General features: G+C 36.8%; 1 protein-coding gene across 11 annotated transcripts in view; it reads left to right on the top strand.

Annotated features, from left to right (window-relative positions):
* The window catches only part of ATG7 (autophagy related 7), a 158,192-nt gene that overhangs the window by 2,484 nt on the left and 135,557 nt on the right, over positions 1-20,151 (top strand). For 10 of the 11 annotated variants that reach the window (XM_072876187.1, XM_072876184.1, XM_072876188.1 and 7 more), the window contains 11 exons: positions 2,468-2,678; positions 2,907-2,961; positions 4,714-4,831; positions 6,301-6,378; positions 6,973-7,089; positions 8,183-8,332; positions 10,598-10,686; positions 11,785-11,906; positions 14,189-14,279; positions 16,066-16,237; positions 16,868-17,026. In XM_072876187.1, coding sequence (XP_072732288.1) covers positions 2,501-2,678; positions 2,907-2,961; positions 4,714-4,831; positions 6,301-6,378; positions 6,973-7,089; positions 8,183-8,332; positions 10,598-10,686; positions 11,785-11,906; positions 14,189-14,279; positions 16,066-16,237; positions 16,868-17,026 — 1,329 coding nt within the window. In that variant the 5' untranslated portion in view covers positions 2,468-2,500. The remainder of the gene's footprint in view (positions 1-2,467; positions 2,679-2,906; positions 2,962-4,713; positions 4,832-6,300; positions 6,379-6,972; positions 7,090-8,182; positions 8,333-10,597; positions 10,687-11,784; positions 11,907-14,188; positions 14,280-16,065; positions 16,238-16,867; positions 17,027-20,151) is intronic. The other variant, XM_072876195.1, reaches the window with a different exon arrangement.

Here is a 20,151-nt window from a genome sequence, read left to right as displayed (position 1 = left end):
TATGTGACAAAGTTGTTTGCCTGCTTTATGATGAGCTTTCTATGACATTGAGTTGCAAAACAAAAAATTTTGTAAGGCTTAAGACCTATGTAGTAGTAAAAGCTAAATGTTGGCTAATTTATGTGACTACTTCTACAACTTACATACAGAAAAAGAAGTTTATAAAAATGGTCAGAAAATTCCATGCAATAAGTTCTGTTTATAGTTGTAGTACTTGCAAAGTTTCAAGACACTGACTGATTTTTTTTCATGCTAATGAAAAGAGATTTCAGAGGTTTTTCAAGTATGCTATCAAAATTCACATTACCACAAATTCCAGCTGCTGTTAAAAATTAAGAAAAGGAAAAAAAAAAAACAACGGGCGGTATGCAGGTATCAAAATGGCATATTTGCAATATGCCAGTTAAAGCAAGACATCATGACAGAACTGAAACATAGCTTTCACCATGAAAAATATGGAAAACCTCAAACTTATACCCAGAAAACCACATTCCACAACTTACCAGCAAGTAAGGAAAGCATTTACACTAGAAGGAGATAAATTGTGTAAACTGAACGTAGAAGGGATAGCTGGATTTGTTTAACTGAAGACTTTGTTTAAGGAAGTATCGTGTAAGGAAAAGCATAACTGTGTCTTTCTCAAATTAACTTTGACACATTTGAGAAATTCTTTCAGAGAAGAGCTGGCTATTTGGCAGTTATTAAGAAATCAAAACCACCTCTTGTTCCCTTCCCCCTGTTCCAAAAAGCATGAAAGAAAAGCATGTAAGCTCTGTTTCTGTTGCACAAGTGACTTCACAGGACGACAAACTTGGAATTCTTCAATTCAGTCCAAGCTACAGTACAGCAAAACTGTAGTGCATCTATTTAGATTGGTGTCAGATAACATAACTATGCTGGGAACCTTATTTTGACTTTTCTGTATGTAAAATCCTAGCATTGATCCATGTGTAATAGTAACGGGTATTGTGAAGGCTCAGTAACAAAAGGCAATCACATGGGATTATGTTGTGCAAACTAAAACATTTAGTCTTTAAAAATTAGTTAATTGAAGGAATCATTTCAAGATTGTTTGAGTTCAAATGGTTGATTTGATAAGCATTGTGAACAAAGCCTAAATTGATAGCTGTTGATCTCCCTTCTGGACTTAGAAAACAGAAGTTACTAGCTTGGTAGATGGATGTGTTGTGATAAATAGTACATGCTCATATCTTTGTGAGGAGTTTAAAAATAATATTTTAAGAACTTATTTTTAATAGATAACAAATCCTTGGTTTGCAACATTAATGCTTACCTTAGCTGGAGAGTCAAAGACAGAATGGAATGCCTAATAGGAGGACCTTCCTTCCCCTAGGTGTATATTTGAGTACTCTGTGTCATGGACTATGTCTCTGAAACTTGCATTTAATATGTGTAGGTATAGACATGAAGAGGAATACTAACAGTAAGTAAAGGAGATTCTTGAGAGCAACATCTTTATTTGATGAGTTATCAAGAAAATAAGCAAATTGAGCTGAATCACCTCACAGTGAATACCGAAGCGAATGCTGTTGCTAATGTGAGCAAGGGGACTGTTATGCCTAGTTGAAGTAGAGGCTTTTGGTAGCCCAGTTTGGATGTTTTACTCCTCATTCTGGGGTAGTGTCCAAAATTCTGAAATTTGTAAGTGTTGTGAATTGAAGACTATGTGCTTATAGGAAAACCATTCAGCCAATGTGGAGTAGTAATTTGGGTTATAAAAATAAATAAATAGATGAATAAGTGCTCCCCATACACAAAGACCTTTAGGAGGGAAGAACCGTAAGGAAATAATGTAGACTTGTACATCACATTGACTTTCTAACGGCCAGTGCCACTATTAAGGAAGTTCCAGGTTTTTATAAGACTTTTCCTTGGTTTTAGTTTCCCTTTGCTAGCTTTACTTGCTAATCTGTGAATGCTTTATGATTGTTCAACTCTCATTGCAGGCTGAGAGTGAAGACTTAGCTAAATGAACTGTTAGTTTGAATTTTAGATGACATCAGAACTTAAATAGTACTAATAGGCTTTTAGACAGATATCTAGGTAACAGAAGGAATGCAGATACAGGGTTTAGCATTTTGTTATTTTTATCTGTGGCCAGCACAATACAAGATACAACTCAGAAGTACATAGTTCAGATGTCGTATCCTAAGTAATAGGAGAAATCATGGAATATCTGTCAGGAAATTAGATCCTTCTAGGCAGCTTGGCCAAACAGAACATATACTTGCCTTCCATAATTTTACGTACAAGAAGTTGGAAGGACTTTGCTTGGACTGAAAGGACCTCTGATCAATGATTTTAAAAACTGGAGTTACTTAGACATTCAGAGCAGTAGGGCTTTCTACACTTTAACCCAACAAAATGTAGGAAAAAGAAGCTTTGAGTAGTCATGAGTAATACGGTCGATTGAGTATATACTTATCAGGCCTATCTGCTTTTACAGAATTCTGTTTAACAGCGATCATTAACTAAAATCATGGCAACTGCCAGTAATGAGGTGCACCATCCTGTAGATCCTGGGATCTCAAAGCTGCAGTTTGCTCCCTTCAGTAGTGCCTTGGATGCAGGATTCTGGCACGAACTAACCCAGAAGAAACTCAATGAGTACCGGTTGGATGAGACCCCAAAAGTTATCAAAGGGTACTACTACAATGGTAGGTAGAAACTGAACATCTTGCTTAGTAGTTTGGGTTTCTCCTGTCATTCCTCTGCATATTTTTGTAACATATTTTAGGTATTTTGGTGAAACATTAGAAAACACGGCTGGGTGGGCTGTGAATTCTGGTGTGGCTGTGTGTAATTTATAACTGACATTAACAAAAAGAGGCAAATTAATCTATGTATTGCAGTTTAAAAGAAGCATGTTGCTGCTTTTTGTCCAGGTGATCCTGTGGGTTTGCCAGCTCGCTTGACATTGGAGTTTAGTGCCTTTGATATGTAAGTACGTACTGTGGTTTACCTTAATTCATATGTGAAGACACTTTCCTTGCATAACAGTAACGCCTTCGATGTATAATATTACTTGGACAAATTCCACATGAAAATAAATACACGTTTTCATGAACTTTATAACAGTGGAGAGACTGCTTTGAGTCACAAACATTAGCTCCCTGTGTCTGAAGTAGTATATTCATCTGAAGGGCCAAGTTTAATATACGCTGGTAAGTCTCAAATTCACTCACGGTTTTTATATATGTTTATATAAAATACCATTTTTTTCCATTTCTTCAGCTCTTCTGTGTAAGGGAGGATATTTCAGTCATCTGACTTCTGGTCAAATTTTTCCTTAGATTTTTTTTATTGAGGATTCATCGTTAGAATTAGGATCTCAAAATAGTTTTTACAATCCCTAGTTGTTACATTGTAATATCTTCCAAAGTATTTAACTTTTATGACTGGAATTTTGTACTTCTGCCTTCACCCCCATAGTGAAAGGTAAACCAAAGCTTCTCAGTGTACACAGCAAAAATGAGATGAGAGGGGAAATATATTTTCCACATGGTTTTCATTTCCAGCAAATGCCTAAGTTAGTATAACTAACATAGGAACAGATGTCTTCGTAGTTAGTGTCTTGTATGTTTTAAATTGGTGGATTACAAGGTTGTAAATCGCAGCAGTGACTTTCGCTGCCTTGCTTGGTGAGAATGTTAGGAGCCTAGTGAGGCTTTGTGCGTTTTGAGATAATTTCATAAGACATATTATTACATTAATTCTTATGTAAGAACTTTTAGGTACGGTACTGAAAGCATATGCAGCAAAGTGCACTTGGAAGAAAGCTGTGATATTGGGAACAGGAATTTCAGATTAGGAAAAAATGGATGGTACCAAGGTATTTGATCTCTCAAATGTTATGACAAAAATAAATTTATGAAAGGTCCATTTATGCAGTGCTTAATTATTCCTTCTACTGTACTAATTTTCTGTACTTCTGTTTCTGTACTGTAGGTAGTCAGTTTAGATGATCTTGAACAATTTCCTTTTAGCTTTAAAAATTTTTGGAAACTACATCATGTGTATTTATTATGTAACTTAAACATTTGCTGTATTTGGTTTTTAGCAGTGGTCAGAAGCATATCAATTTGAGAGAACAATGTTAAAGGAGTCAGTGAAATAAATCAGGGACCACTGTAGTTTTTTACCTAATTTACATTCAAAAAGGGGGGAAAATATATACTGTTGTTTACAAACAGCAGCTTCTCCAGCTGATGATTTTAGAAACTATAAAAGCTACTCAATCTTTTGTCTGGTTTAGGCTTCCTTTGGGATGTCTTTTAAACATAAAATTTTAACTGAGTAACTCTTTATGTGAATGAAATATTGACATCTAAAGTTCAGTCTTAGCTTTTTCTTAGTGAAAATCACATTTGTCATGCATAGTTTATATTTGAATAGAATTTTAAAATCTTTGATCTATGATGTAATGCCACCTTGCTAGAGATAATACAGATGCCTGATGTATCTTTGAAATAATAATGTAGATGTGTATTTGCACAGGTTCTTATACCAGTCCATTTTCAATAAAGCATTATGATCATAAAAACATTTTCATTGGAACCGTTGTTAACTTTTATTACTGTGCCTCATCATTTGACAATTTCAGGGCAACCTTATACCATAGGAGAGCTACTACTGCTGACCATGCTAAAGGCGTCAGTATCCAATTTCCAGAGGTTTCTTTCTTTTATTCAGGAATGCTTCAATACCAGCACGTTGCTGTCCTGCTTTTGGAACATTGTATAATACCAACACTTTTGAGACTTTCAAGTCCTGTGATAAGAAATCACTTCTGGAAAAAGAAGCAAATGAGGTAAGATTAAAAATCAAATCAACTGGTAGAGAGAAAGGGTTTCAAAGTAGCCAGTGAAGTGCTTTATAGTCTCTGCCCCAAATACTGGAGATGCTGTCCATACTCACCCATATAGTAGCCTCAGGATTTAACTTGTTCTGGAAGGAATAGAATAGGATATTTCAGTTGGGAGGGACCTGCAACGATCATCTAGTCCAACTGCCTGACCACTTCAGGGCTCACCAAAAGTTAAAGCATATTATTAAGGGCATGGTCCAAATGCCGCTTAAACACTGACAGGTTTGATCTTTGCTTTTTACTGTTCTTTGCAAGAGAGTAGAAAGTAGCTACTTATACTTGGAGGACTGCATTCGGTGTTCTACTAGGCCACGTTTTAAGCTTAACGGTGCTATCGGAGCTGCCAGTGACTTGAGTTCTGTAGACAACACTTTTAAAATTTGTCTTGATACCCAGAAACCAGCAAGTGCCTGGTTTAAACTTCAGATTATTGCAATACTTCTGTGTGACAAAGTGATGGGGAAGCTCCAGGACAGCCGGAAGACTGAGATAAAGTGAGAAGAAGATGGCTGTCAAAGGAAGGGACTAATCTGCTTGCACTGTAACTAACTAAATTAAATGTCATGGCCTGGGGAGAAGTGAAAATCAAACTAAGGCAACCTTTTTCTTTTTGAGACACTTGACTTGGACCAGTCCTTGATTCCTTTAATTAGATTGATTGTCTGCTGCTGGCCTTGAGTAGCAAAGTTTTCATGCATATCTTCAGTCAAAGCTATGAATTTTTTGTGTTCCTGTGGCCTAGTGCTTCCCTGCCAGTGGTAGGTATGATGCAATATCTGTCTTCAGGGAAACTGGGAATGTCAGAATGCTTTATTTGCTCTTTTTGCTCTTTGTTTGTTTGTTTGTTTGTCTTTTTAAGACAAAGATCAAACAGGTCTGCCTCGTACAAGTATTATAGCTTCTTTTCTCACCAACATGCAGTGTACTGCCTTCTTGCATGTCTCCATTTTTTTGGGTCAGATTTCCTAGTAGCTTATTCACATATCTAGTATCTGTAGTTCCCATGAATGAAAAAGATGAGAGTGCAATAAAAGGCTATGTTAATATCACAGTATGTTCCCTATTGTGCTAGTGTTAATGGTTCATATACGAGGGACTGTTGCTGATGAGGTTTGTTTTGTTTCGTTTGATGCTCCAAGCCTGATCCATGAACTAATGCTCCTCTTGTTCCCCAGCTTCCATAATTTTTTGTGTTAGAGAGTGCATATCTTACCTTTAGAATCCTTTTAGCATAGATAATAGCATGGATCAGATCAGTTAGGAAAATATCACAGTGGCTGACTGGGAGTGTTAATTTCAGTATTTTAAAGGTAGCTGGAAGAATTAAAGATTTCTGCAGCTGTTCTCATGCTACCTTGGTATTTTGTTTCTCTGTCCTTTCTCTTCCTTATTTTCCCCACAATCAATGACAGATATGGGAATCAATAAAATCTGGAGCAGCTCTCGAAAACCCTGTGCTCTTGAACAGGTTCCTGCTGCTGACGTTCGCAGTGAGTAATGACAATATGTCTCGTACTTAGAGCATTGTAGTGGAAATGATGAAGTAGCTCCTTTTTAGGAGAAATACTGCATTAGTATTAGCATATTAATGTTATCAGGATCATTCTCAGACATCTTAAAATGTCTGAAAACATTTAAAAAAACCTAACAAGCCATTCTCATGTACAGATATAAAATATTTTAGGATGTATTTTTTAAAAAATGCTGGTGCCATCTCATATTCTTTTCTACAAATGTGTAAGATTATCTGATGGCCTTATAGGTATTAGTAAAAGTAAAGCAACTGTTTCATGTTTAACAAATTGAACGTTTTAATAAATAATGCTCCAGCTAACAAAAACTGAAGTATTGTACACACACTGTCTGTTTAAATCTTAAATAAAAACATATACAGAGAAGGGAAGTTGTCTAGTATTTTTTTATTATTTTCTAAAATCATGACACAGTGCCTTGTGAAGTAAAGAGAACTATGGTTTGTATGGTTAGTACCATCAACTATCAATTATGATTAGTTAGTATTCCAAACCGTATTTTACTTTGATTTATAAGTTTATTATCTAATTTTAGAAAAATTTTTTTTCTAGGATTTAAAAAGATATCATTTCTATTACTGGTTTTGCTACCCTGCTCTTTGCTTCCCTGATGGAATACATATAATTCAGAAACCAGTGTGTCTTGGTGACAGATTTCCATTAAATCAGGTATTCAAAATACTAAATGTTATGAAGTCTGTATCACTAAGCAGTTTAGTGGGCTGTAAAATGTAGGGTTTTTGTTAGCACATACTGAATTAATTTGAGAATCTAATGTATTTTAAAATCTTCACTTTTCTTATTTCCATGTGGGTTTTTTGTTTACCTCTTTTCTCGTTATTGTATAAAATCTCTCAGCTTAACATCACTTCAGCTTTATTCATTTAGATGCAGATGTGGCAAACAATTCTTGAAGAGGCGGTTATGTTCATTTTAATTTTTATATACGGCTTATTGAGTATATAGCAATATTTTTGAAACTCATTATATTTTTAAGAAACTTTTTTAAAGGGGCATCCCCTGGGAGAGCTACGTCATTAGCAATTACAAAATTGTTAATAAAATGCGTGATTGGACAAGAACAACAACTGGATAGGGAAGATATTTTTTTTTTTAGGAGAAAAGTTAACAATTTTTTGGTAGTTTCTTTCATATTACAATGCAAAAGGACAAAAAAATCAACTTGCCCACATGTGCCTTTTTGCTTTGACAGAAGTTAATGCAAAACCTTGAATGGCTTTTTAATGGCATAATAATCAATAAGAAACAGTTTGGGTTTTTTCAGTGAAAAATGCTTAGTTCCCTTCTTCTCAAAGAGCCTCATTAGTTCTGTAGTAATAAATAGTGTAAAAATACCTGTCATGATCCAAAGACAGAGTTTCAACTAAACATTGAAAATACATGTAACAAAATAAATTGAATGGGACTCTGTTCTTTTGCTTATAATAGATGGACAGATTTACTTTCTTATAAAGCTACTGTGACTATCAAAATGAGATTTTTACCTTGTTTTAATATCTACTGGTAGATCAGTTTGTGGCAATGATAATAATGCCCCTGTTTAAAATTTGCTGCTGACAAATACTGTTTTAGCAACTGAATATTTGATCTCAGTTATTGTGGTCATAACGGGCTTTAAAACTTCTGAATATGCTATATTCTAAGGTTATTTGAGTGAGGTAGCCTTCCCAGATGCTAAAACACTTTCCTTAGTTCTGTATAAGATTGTTAAAACTGGTTATAGTTGTCTTTCTGCTTTTAGATTCAGGCACTTCAGAAAGCGTATGATGAACTTTGCCAGAAAGAGGGGGTTACAGCCTTGCCCTATTTTTTAATCAAGTATCATGACAATTCTGTTGTGATATCTCTACTGAAAAAATGGGATGGTTTCTTCCAAGACCGAGGGGGAAAGGTAATGAGAATTTTATGTCTTTTTATAACGTACAAATGTTTAATTTACAAATGGTTTGAAAAGTGTCTATAATACTGAGCTGGGCACAGTGGTTGGCCAAGGAATAGCCTGGATAAATAGCTGAAGACCCGCAGCTTGGATGGTTTTTTGTGTCGAGTTAAGTGCCTCTAGTTCTTAGGCAAAAGCCCGGTTACATCAGATTAACAGTCAGCTTGTAAACAAAGTTCTTCATGCTCTGTCTCCCTCATTATCAAAACAGAAACAACATAAGTTTGTGAAAGAGTTAGTTTGTGAACGATTCAAGTTTGCCAGCCACTCTACCTGCAATGCTATAGTAATGCGAAACACTTTTATTGTTTGTGTACTAAAAATTGGTACTCATGTACTTCATGTATTTGTTGGTTGTGGTAACAGTAATCGGAGTTATGGGAGTTTTCAACTTTGAGTTTTCAACTTTAAGTTTTCAACTTTCAGTGTGTGTTTTGCCACATGTACATGTTCTAACGTGAGAGCTTTGCATAAAAATTGCTGGGAATCTGTATCTGAAGAATGTTCAAGGTAAATGCTTTGTAATTTTGGAAGATAGATGGGTTGTGCACTAGAAGAGGCTGGGATATTTCTTCTTGTTAAATGCAGAGATCATGCATGTCCTTTGAGCGTAAAGTGAGTACCGTCCATTGCTTTCAGTTAGGGAAGAGTTACAATGATACATGAAGCAGATGTCATTGCAGCAAGAGTTGACTGGCTTGGTTGGCTTGTGTTCATGCACATTGAATTCAGTTTTGAATTGTGTGGCTGAGCTGCTGAACTTTGCTAGGCCTTTCTGAATGCTTTACTGTCTTTATTTTTGGTGAACTTAAAACTTTTTATTTTGCATGTCACTGAAGTTCTAGGAAACAAAACTCTGAGTTATGGTGAAGAGCTAATAAACGCAAAAAAGGCTTTTTTTTTTAAAGGAGGTCTTGTCACACCTTTTGAAAGTAATTTAGTTGTGTTTTGTAATACTTCATCTTCAATTATTTTTTTGCTTTTCCAAACTTGTTTTTCTGAAATTAAAACCTAGGTCTGCAATTGTTCTTTGTAAAATAAGAATGTGAAGGTTGAGATTATGAATGGTAGTATAACTACAATAATGGGTCACAGGTAAGAGTATACTTAATTAGATAGGGACATTCTCAATAGGAGAGAAATCTGTAATAATCTGGAATATATTTCTCCATTAACGTTCACTTTGGAGGGAAGTGCCAACATTTTAGACCTGTCAGATAAGATTTATTGCATCAATACTGCCTGTAGAGTTTGTGTGTATTTCAGCGAGCCGAACGAACTTGCTCCCCTGGAAGAAAAATATGTTTTTGCTGTTGCTGAGTTAGTTTTCTGCTAGTTTATGAAATTGAATCAGCTTACTAACAGGTCTTATGCCTGCTTGAGTCAGCAGTTGCAAAGCAGCAGCAGTGTATGGCTGGGAGGAGGGATGAAGAGTGGGCCTCTGTTTCTCCTGTCTGCATCCGTTAGATTGGTTCATCTGCATTTCAGACTGTTCTAGGGACACCTCATTGATGTGGTAGAGTTGAGACCAGTCACTCTTAGTCCATCTTTAGGCAAAGAAGCAGGAGGGAAGAGCTCTGTAGATGTGAGAGACACAGGTACCACTAGTGAGCGCTGAGTTCAGATTTTCAGGATATCTAAAGGTAGGCAGTGGCATCTTTCTAATTTCTGGATGTGTTTTGGTTCTGCATTGAGTGTGAAGTGAGCTCCTAGTTTAGATGTATCCATTACGAGCATGGTATTACATTGGTTGAACATGAGACAGAATGTCCAGTTCCTTTATTCAGATCTCATCTTGAAGGTTGGCTTTACAAGTTATTTTTACTCTGCTTTTCCTTTGACTTGACATCTTGCTGGCCTCTCCCCTTTCACTTTTTGATCATCCCAAAATCAATACAGGATTTTGTTTCGAGAACAAGGCTTCAGTTATTGGGCTTCTCCCATAATGGTGCGTTTAAGGAAGGTAATGAAGGTGCACGTACTGTAGTAAAAAGTGAATCTCCATAAAGAGGCTAAACTGAACAAATCTCAAAGCTGTGGCAAACACTTGACTGAAATCTAGGGTGACCATGTGTTAAACGTTTGTAAATACGTAAAATGGGTGTGTAGGCACTCTCTGTCCAGAAGTTTTACATTAAAAATGCCAGATAACTTTTACTGTGAACTGAATATCAGTATGGATAGATGACTTCTTATTTAGAGCAATTTTATTTGCAGGTGACAGTTGGAGTTTATGATCCATGTAATTTATCCCACTATCCAGGATGGCCACTGAGAAATTTCCTGATCCTGGCAGCCCACAAATGGTATCTATTTTATTCTTTCCCACAAAGATTATTTATTGGTTGATAGTAAATTAGGCATTTTTCCCCCATGGCACTTTACTCATATCACCCATCTGAGTTTTAACTTTTAACCTTGACATGACTCACCTTCAATGATTCTGATTTTGCATATTATTCTGTTTTTTACTTCTGTCAGTCAGGAGTTCCTGTTACTCCTAATCCTCACATGCATGCATGTACCTGGAAACATATGCTTCAGACTCTGCCAATACCTCTAGCTGTTTCAAATCTTGTTTAAAGTATTCTATGATTTTATATAGTTAATTAGTGCCAAGTAATAGTAGACCTAAATTTTGAAAATCAGATACTCTTAGGTTTTCTGGTAGTGTGCCTTCTTGAATGTTTTTGTTGGGCAGAAGTTGGGAAGACAGGAAATAGTTTTACACTGTGGTATTTGAAAAAAGTATAATTTAAAGTATCATATAAAATTGGATTGCTGTAACAAAAATGTAATTAACTTGCATTTTTATAGTTTTGACTTCTACATTTTATTACAAAGCACACAGCAGGGAGAATAAATGCTCAGTTACATATGGCGTTTTCTGGGCTACTACCTGAACTGTGACATAGAAGGATGCGTAAGTGCCCAGAAAGCTTTACACATTCTGAGATTCAGAGGGTTTTAGGCACTAAAGTTCTAATTGTTTGATTTGAGGATTTGAATCATAAGGAGGAAAAATAATACTATATCAAGAACTAAGAGGATCTTGCTTGTGCCATGGCAAAGTACATCATGTCACCTGATGTGTGCTCTATTGCTTCCCTGCTTTTTATTCCTCTAAATATGCAGTTTGTCCAGCAGTGTTGTATAAATGACAGAGGACAGGCTGACAGTGCCGTTTCTTTAGAGCTGTTTCATAACAAACTAGTAATTTGTACATACTAAGCAATTGTTTTTGTTCATACCTGATCAGAACAACAGTGTTTCAGTACTAACAGAAAAAGCCTTATTCAGAATCTGCAAGAGACTGAACCTGTGTGAAATAGTGTTTAAAAGAAGACCCTTTCCTATTAAAGAAGTTGCATATCTCTCTCTATTTATCTTTTTTTAAATGGCAGGGGCAGCATTCTCCAGTCAGTTGAAGTGCTCTGCTTCAGAGACAGGACCATGCAAGGAGTGAGAGACATAACACACAGCATTATCTTTGAAATAAAACTTCCAGAGAGAGTCCTTGGCCCAGGTAATCCATTAAAAAAAAAAAAAATCTTTCCCAATTTTTTTCCCTCCTCAATCACTGTGAAGATGGAAAAAATAAACTAATACTACTAAATCATTGCTTATGCAAAGTTATTTCAAATGGACTTTAAGTTGTTTGAATTTCTGTTAAATGACTATAAAGGATATGGTTCCCCCTTCAAAAAAGAAAGAAGAGACCATATTATCTTTTAATTTTTTCCTCCTTAAATAGTGTTTCTAATTTAAAAAAAAAGAGTAGTTCTCCTGGTGTCGTATGAAATACAAAACCCAGGCAATTAGCAATTAGTCTCTTTTTGTCTTGTTAAATTTGTACGCAGTCCCTCAGCCAGACAATCATAGAATGGTTTGGGTTGGAAGGGACCTTTACAGGTCATCTAGTCCAACCCCCTGCAAGAGCAGGGACATCTTTAACTGGATCAGGTTGCTCAGAGCCCCGTCCAACCTGACCTTGAATGTTTCCGGGGATGGGGCCTCCACTACCTCTCTGGGCAACTGTTCCAGTGCCTCACCACCCTCATTGTAAAAAATTTCTTTCTTAAATGCAGTCTAAATCTGCCCTCCCTTAGTTTAAAACCATTGCACTTTGTCCTGTCACAACAGGCCTTGCTAAAAAGTCTCTCCCCGTCTTTCCTATAGGCCCCCTTTAAGTACTGGAAGGCTGCTGTGAGGTCTCCCCGCAGCCTTCTCTTCTCCAGGCTGAACAACCCCAGCTCTCAGCCTGTCCTCAGAGGAGAGGTGCTCCAGCCCTCGGATCATTTTCGTGTCCCTCCTCTGGACCCGCTCCAGCAGCTCCATGTCCTCCTTGTGCTGAGGGCTCCAGAGCTGGATGCAGCACTGCAGGTGGGCTCTCACCAGAGCGGAGCAGAGGGGCAGGATCCCCTCCCTCGACCTGCTGGCCACGCTGCTTGTGATGCAGCCCAGGGTAGGGTTGGCCTTCTGGGCTGCGAGCGCACATTGTGCGCTCATGTCCAGGTTTTCATCCATCAGTACCCCCAGGTCCTTTTCCGCAGGGCTGCTCTCGATCACATCATCCCCCAGCCTGTATTGAAACCAAGGACTGCCCCGACCCAGGTGCAGGACCCTGCACTTGGCCTTGTTGAACCTCATGAGGTTCACACAGGCCCACTTCTCCAGCTTGTGCAGGTCCCTCTGGATGACATCCCATCCTTCTGGCGTGTCAACCGCACCACTCAGCTTGGTGTCATCTGCAAACTTGCTGAGGAGGCACTCAGTCTCACTGTCAATGTCGTCAATGAAAATATTGAACAGCACTGGTCCCAGTATGGACCCCTGAGGGACACCACTCGTCACTGATCCCCATCTGGACATTGAGCCGTTGACCGCTACCCTCTGGATGTGAACATCCAACCAATTCCTTATCTACTGAATAGTCCATCCATCAAATCTGTATCCCTCCGATTTAGAGAGAAGGATGTTGTGGGGGACGTGTCAAAGGCTTTACAGAAGTCCAGATAGATGACATCCATTGCTTTTCCCTTGTCCACTGATGTGGTAACTCCATTGTAGAAAGCCACTAGGTTGGACAGGAGAAAATGCATATGATAGTGAATTCATGTGATGCAAACTTTATATTTCTAAAATGGTAGAAGCCTGCTACAGAGTGGAATTGTTTCTTCAATCCAATAGTGAGGTACAGAGAGCAGGTGTGTTTTAAAGCAATAAACTTGTAATTTTAGAACATAAACTTAATTTCTGTGTACAGGACAGTATCACAGAATTTCCCTACTTCATCCAGGAAGTTCTGAATACTTTACATATCATTGTTGTGAATTGTTTAATTATTATATAATTAGGACATATAATTCTCTACTGAATTTACAGATGGGGTCTAGGGAACATGAAGAGATGATTGAACTTGGCAAAATTTACTGAGTTCTGAATTATGAATTTACTGAGCTCTGAACATAGCATTCTGTTTGACATTAAGGATCCGGAGGCATAACGAGGAATGATGCCATCTCTGTCCTAGGTTTGAAGTAAGCTGAACAGGCAGAAGCAGCATGTCGGACACTTGAGAGTAAAGCACTTCTCCAAGAAGCAGTGCTTTTGGTTGATGTAAACCAGCAAAATTTGTATAGCAATGTATACTAGGTTGTTAAGGTACAGATTATTTACTTCAGGTTTACAATTTGTTTGTTTTTTTCCAACAAGGTTAAATCCAACAAAATTTCTTTTTTCTATCCTCTGATATTAAGGCTTTCATTCTTTCTTTCCTTCTCTCTTCCTTTTTTTAATGTCAAACAGATTGTCCAAAAGCTGTTGGATGGGAGAAAAACCAAAAGGGAGGCATGGGTCCAAGGATGGTGAATCTCAGTGAATGCATGGACCCAAAAAGGTTTGTTTATTATATTTTAAATTTCTATAGTTTTCTTTACTTGAGCTTAAGCCATAACAAGTTGAAATGTGAAATGCAAGGGCTATCTGTCTCTGTTACGTAAGAATACACAGCAACACATATGTTCTATATTGTTTGGACAGTCCTATTGGAGGTGAGGAACTTAATAGAGCAGAGTGCACTGCATGCAGCAGAAATGTTTGCAATTTTTGACTCTAGCTTAAAATTTCAAATGCATTATATTTAAAACTGAGTGGAATGTAGGTCATAGTGTTACAGGCCTGTGGTTTTCATTGAATTCTGTAATCTGCAGGTTGTTAAATATAATGAAAATAAGCATGGAGAAAAGTTCAGCCTTTTGGAATTGTTAGAGTGTGACAGGAAAGAGCTCAGGAAACAGGACCCTAGTAATTTTTATCAATCTGCACATAAGGTATGGGCAATGGATTGAAAACAGTCTAGTTGCACAGCCTGTTGGCTCATCTGCTTCCACTGACTGCATGTGTGTTCTTGACTGTGAAACACTGTAGGAGTGTGCTGATCTAATGATTGAGGTTAACATTTTACCTATCGAGCTAAGCCATTTTTGTCCTGCAATTGTGGCAATTCAGAGTATGTTCATAGACATTAGAGAAGGTTCATCTGAGGGCTCTTAATTCTGTAAGTAAATGTAAGTTGACCTTCTTTACTTGTATGCGTGCTCACTTCTGTTAATTCCCACAAAGACTGTTGGTAATATGCCAACCTTGGCAATTGTGATCTTGAATCCTTGTTGAACAAATAATTTACTGGATACTGCAAAAGTTACATTTATGATATATAAGGGAATGGAACTGTCAGGAATTTGAGAACTGATGACCTGACGATGAGAGTTTTAACACTCTGTGTTCCGATGAATACAAAAATCTGACACTACGTTGAGCATGGATTTCCTACCTCATTTTCCTTCCAAAACTTCCACAGAGAACCGACCACGTTCTTTAGGGGGCAAGCGTAATATTTTGTGTTAAGAACAGATGTAACTGTATGCAGGAAACCATTTAATTTAAAAAAGAAACAAAAGTTTATGGACAAATGGTCTGTGTCTTACCACTCAGCTTAACAGGAATCTTGGCTGAGACACTATTTTTATTTTCACGCTTGCATCAATTTTGTTATAAAGTTTTAGTTTTGCACTATTACCTTTTTCAGAAGCCCTTAGAGACTTGTTCCAGTTCCTAAGGATGTGGCTTTAGTAGATTTTTACAGCAAGTCCAGAGTGGCTAGCTGACACCTTTTCTGTATATGCTAGCTTTTGAAAGAGAACACTTTCCTAGCAGAATTTTGTGGTTAATACCCATCTTGTCAAATGTCTACAAACCATTTTTTTAAAACTTCTACTTTACTAGCTATCTTTCTGTTCTTGTTTCAGTAGTGATTTACTCTTAGGTGTTTAAGCAGTGCAGTCACAGCTTTTATAAGGATGTTGATTAGCGGTGCTTGACCAACACATTGGTTACAAGAGGAGGTTCCAAAGAAACTGAGTATCAGGAAGTGTGCATGTATTTATATAGAATGACTTTTGGCATCTTCTGTTTCCATGTTTTTCCTGTGTGTCTGATTGGCAGAATGGTTAAAAATTTATGGCAGAATGGTAAAAAACTTATGGTTAAGAGCATACTGCATGTGTCATCTCACAAGTGAACAAGCAGCATAAAAAAAAGTTTTTTCTGATCAAAAATATTGAACTTCTTCAGTTGAAATAAAAGTAATTGCTTTGTTGGAGAAACATAAGGACATTCAGTAGTGTGTTGCTATTTATTTCATGGTATAGATTAGCAGAATCATCAGTGGATCTTAATTTGAAATTGATGTGCTGGCGGTTGGTGCCTACTCTTGATTTGGAAAAAATTGTGTCTGCCAAGTGTCTGCTGCTAGGAGCTGGTACACTGGGTTGTAGTGTTGCAAGGACCTTGATGGTAAGTCCTGAGTTAATCTTAAAAATAATCTGCTCTTTCTCATAAATTCTGTATGATTTTTTATTTTGAGCAGCTGCCATGGCACGTAAGAGAAAGGTTGTATTCCTCTGTATTAAAATACACATAATACGTATGAGTTGATGTTATAAAGTACGGGGAAGAAGTAAGATCTGTAGGCAATGGAAATAACCTGAAGTTGTGCTAACAGTAGAATAGCAGGTAGTAAGAGAACCTTAGCAGAATAGTAATTTGTTTTGAATTTACATAAAAAAAAAGATTGAACAAGAAATTCTGGAACAAATGATCAAGCTAATATGATCAAATTCACAGTGAAGCACTTGAAGTAAGTAACTGTGCTGATATTTACTTTCAGGGATGTTTACCACGTCCCACTGAATTCAGTAGGGTTTTGAGGGATTACTGCTAAATGATGTATTTGGACAGACCAAATTTTCTGTTCTCTTAATTCAGTGCAAGTAAAGGTGGTTGGTGTGAATAGCTTCAAAAGCTTTTGTAGCTTGATCTTTCTAGAAAAGTCGGACAAAACTCCTCTTGAGTTTCTGGCATTACTCAAAAGTATATGGCTAAGCCCATTGTACTTATCATTATTTAAATTACTTTCTTGTTTAGGGTTGGGGAGTCAGGAAGATTACATTTGTGGACAATGCAAAGATCTCCTACTCCAACCCAGTACGACAGCCACTGTACGAGTTTGAAGACTGTCTTAACGGTGGGAAGCCTAAGGCACTTGCAGCAGCAGACAGGCTGCAGAAAATCTTCCCAGGAGTGGTAAGATTAGTATTTAAAATGTGTTAATACATTCCTTGGAAGAGAACCAGTGACTTTGAATAACTATTCCAAGTTCTTCTAATTGTGCATTATTATGAGTGGGAAAAATACTACACAGGTGTTACACTGGTTACTGACAAATCTATGAGCATCTTACTTCAGGTACTCCATACCTCTTAAACTTTATTGAGACTAAATATTTGTAATAATGAAATATAATTGGGGATCATCTGAATCATGTTGTAGCTCATTGATGATGAAGTAAAATTTTTTCCTGTCTAGTATGTCCTAAGGAACTTTCAGTAATGGCTACTGTTAATACTGTGTTTTCCCACTCTGCTCTTAAATGTGAGTTTAGACACATTGGTCGTCTGTTATGGGAGCAGAAAGTCTTGAAGGCAGTAATAAATGTATTGTTGATGTTTTCTATTATGTTTTACACCCAAAATCTGCAGTCTTATTTAAGTTGACTTTATACATAAGAGGCAAATACTTAATCTTTAACTGGTTATGCTGCTGTTGGAATGAAATGACTTAATGTTCTCAAGATTGCTGTACATGGACATCTTGCTCTACAAATGATCAGTAATGTAGTACAAGTAAAAGAAACATTTTTACTTGTAAAAGTGAAAGTTCGTTTTCTGTTGGTTTTGTCCAGAATAACTTAATAGCAGCAAGTATTGATTAGAAACTTGCTTTGCATGGAAGTGTAATACAGAGTATTAAGATGATGTAAGAGGACTTTCTTGTCTGCTTTTGTTTTCTTCAAGAACTAAGCAAACTGAATCAGATCCAGAAAAGGGACGTAGTTCGTAGCAGCCTGGAGAAGATATCAGTGTTGGCCTTTGACCAAAGTACTCCTCTTTTGGGGAGCCTGGTGGTAATCATTTACTGTCAGAATGACGTAGTTGAAAGGGAACAAAAGACAGGAATGAATTTTTGTGTTGTTTTAGAAGCTTTATGATGAAAGGCCCACCAGTGGCAGCCTTTATCCTCTTTGACGCCAGAGATGTGCCTCATATGAACATTACGCAGTGCACATGTTCAAACACACCTAATTTTCAATGCTGAAAAAAAGTAGATTTAAAAAAAACAGCTTAAAATATCTGCAGTACTCTTAGTTTCATCGTTCATTTCACGGAAGAATTGGTATGGCCTATAATTTCAAAATAGACACGCTCTCAGCTTGCTTTATCATGGACAAAATTTTCTTACACTCATTTGGCATGTGATAGAAGTCACTCGACTGTTTATAGTTTTTGCTTTGGAATCCAGACTGTCTTAGAATTGGTAGCTATAGTTACGAGAGCTCAGCTGGCAAACAGTATCTTAATCACTTAGTGTAATAAAAATGAGTTATGTATACTTACTGTGCAATTCGGTATTTAGAATGCCACTGATTGTGTTACTAGTCATAATATTATTAAGTTATGAACAGTGGAATATAGATCAGTTACGTTGTTGATGATCAGTGTTGTGAACAAGCTTTACAGAAGATTGTTTCCAAACATTTTTACGTTCATTTAATTTGACCCAAGGATTGCTCTGTTTTTCTTCTGTTTTTATTTGTGTTGATATGATAGAATGATAATACGAATATGATATATGATAGAATTATGATATGATAGAATTATGATATGATAGAATTATGATATGATAGAATTATGATATGATATATTCTATATGATAGAATAATAATCCTATTATTGTCATTATTTATGAAATCAGTATTGGTACTAAGTACTAATTCAGTGAATATTTTAATATCAAATAATGATCCCCAGTATGAAAAAATGCTAAATATTTCACTTTCAGAAATTTTGCTAGGTGAATCAGAAGAGACTCTCTGAAAGTTCCTAAAATTTTGTTTAACCTTGCTGCACTATAGTGTTATTGTTACTTGATGATATTCATTGAGTTATAGAGATATTAAATAGTAGAACAAGTACAGAAAAGAAAGCATCTGTGCGGTGTCACACAGAGCACCAACATGATGCTAACTAGGATTTGTGTCACATGATTTCTCACTTTTTAAACTTGAGAAAATGAAAACAGGAATATTGAGAAAGAATGAGTAGTTTAATTAGAAGAAATAAAACCTATTTGTGGAATCCTGACTGATACGGTTTTGCATGTGGAGATAAAGACCAAAAGTTAGTGTTATGAGTTTTCTTGTTAGAAATAACCAAGAAAGCAAAAGACCAGCTGTACTATGGAATCTTGAGATAGTGATGAGTGATTTTTAAAAAAAAAAAAAAGTTAAATATAACCTGGAGAGGAACTTCCAGTAATAAGAGGGAACCAATAACAATGCTTTACTGAGCCTGTATCAATAAGTGTTAGGACGTTTGGTACATATAGGAAAAAACCAATTTTCCTGTTCAGTAGTAGCATACATAATGTGCAATCCATACTATATGTAAGGAATTTTCCCTCTACCACACGCCTCAAATGTTCTGCATCTACCACTCTTTTCTTAGCACGTTATCCCCATCAGTGTTATGCATTCTCTATTGCTTCCTTGTGCCCTGGGTGAGTCACATCTGATCAGGCTTCAGTGGGACCCAAACCTAGTTTCATAGCTTTGTCGCACAAATGAGGAGAAAGCCATTGCACAGATCGTGAGTACCCTTAGAACAGAATGTTTCTAATACATTTTTTTGTCAAACTCATTTCTGCAGTAGAATTCGTGTTGTTATGTTTGACCATCAGTACGTATAAAGAGAAACAACATGCTAGCATTAAGAAGAATTAACAGGGCTTAACAGTAAAAACTCTGGTTCAGTTAATATCATGCTGACAGCATGTGAGAGTGGTTAGGTTTAAGCAGCAGGCCAAGCACGTGGACTAACAGTAAGTCTTTAATTAGCCTGGGTAAAGTCTTGGTGCTTTGGGACGGTTTGGACAGTGAAGCTACTATATATGAGATTTTTATAACCCAGCTGATTTTGCTAGACTTCTCAAAATAGAGCTGCATCTGTTACTGCAGACTGCACTGTTGCTTGTTACCAAAACCCATATGTACCAGTATAAATGTCTTTGAATAGAAAGATTAGTTGTTTTTGAGCCTGCTCATTTCTCTCATACTGAAGGAGCAGCCAAAGCTGTCTCTTGCTGTTTGGAAA

This window comes from Ciconia boyciana, chromosome 11 (assembly GCF_034638445.1).
Source record: "Ciconia boyciana chromosome 11, ASM3463844v1, whole genome shotgun sequence".
NCBI lineage: Eukaryota > Metazoa > Chordata > Aves > Ciconiiformes > Ciconiidae > Ciconia > Ciconia boyciana.
The sequence above is the reverse complement of the archived record's forward strand: the minus strand, read 5'-3'. Positions and strand labels throughout refer to the sequence as shown.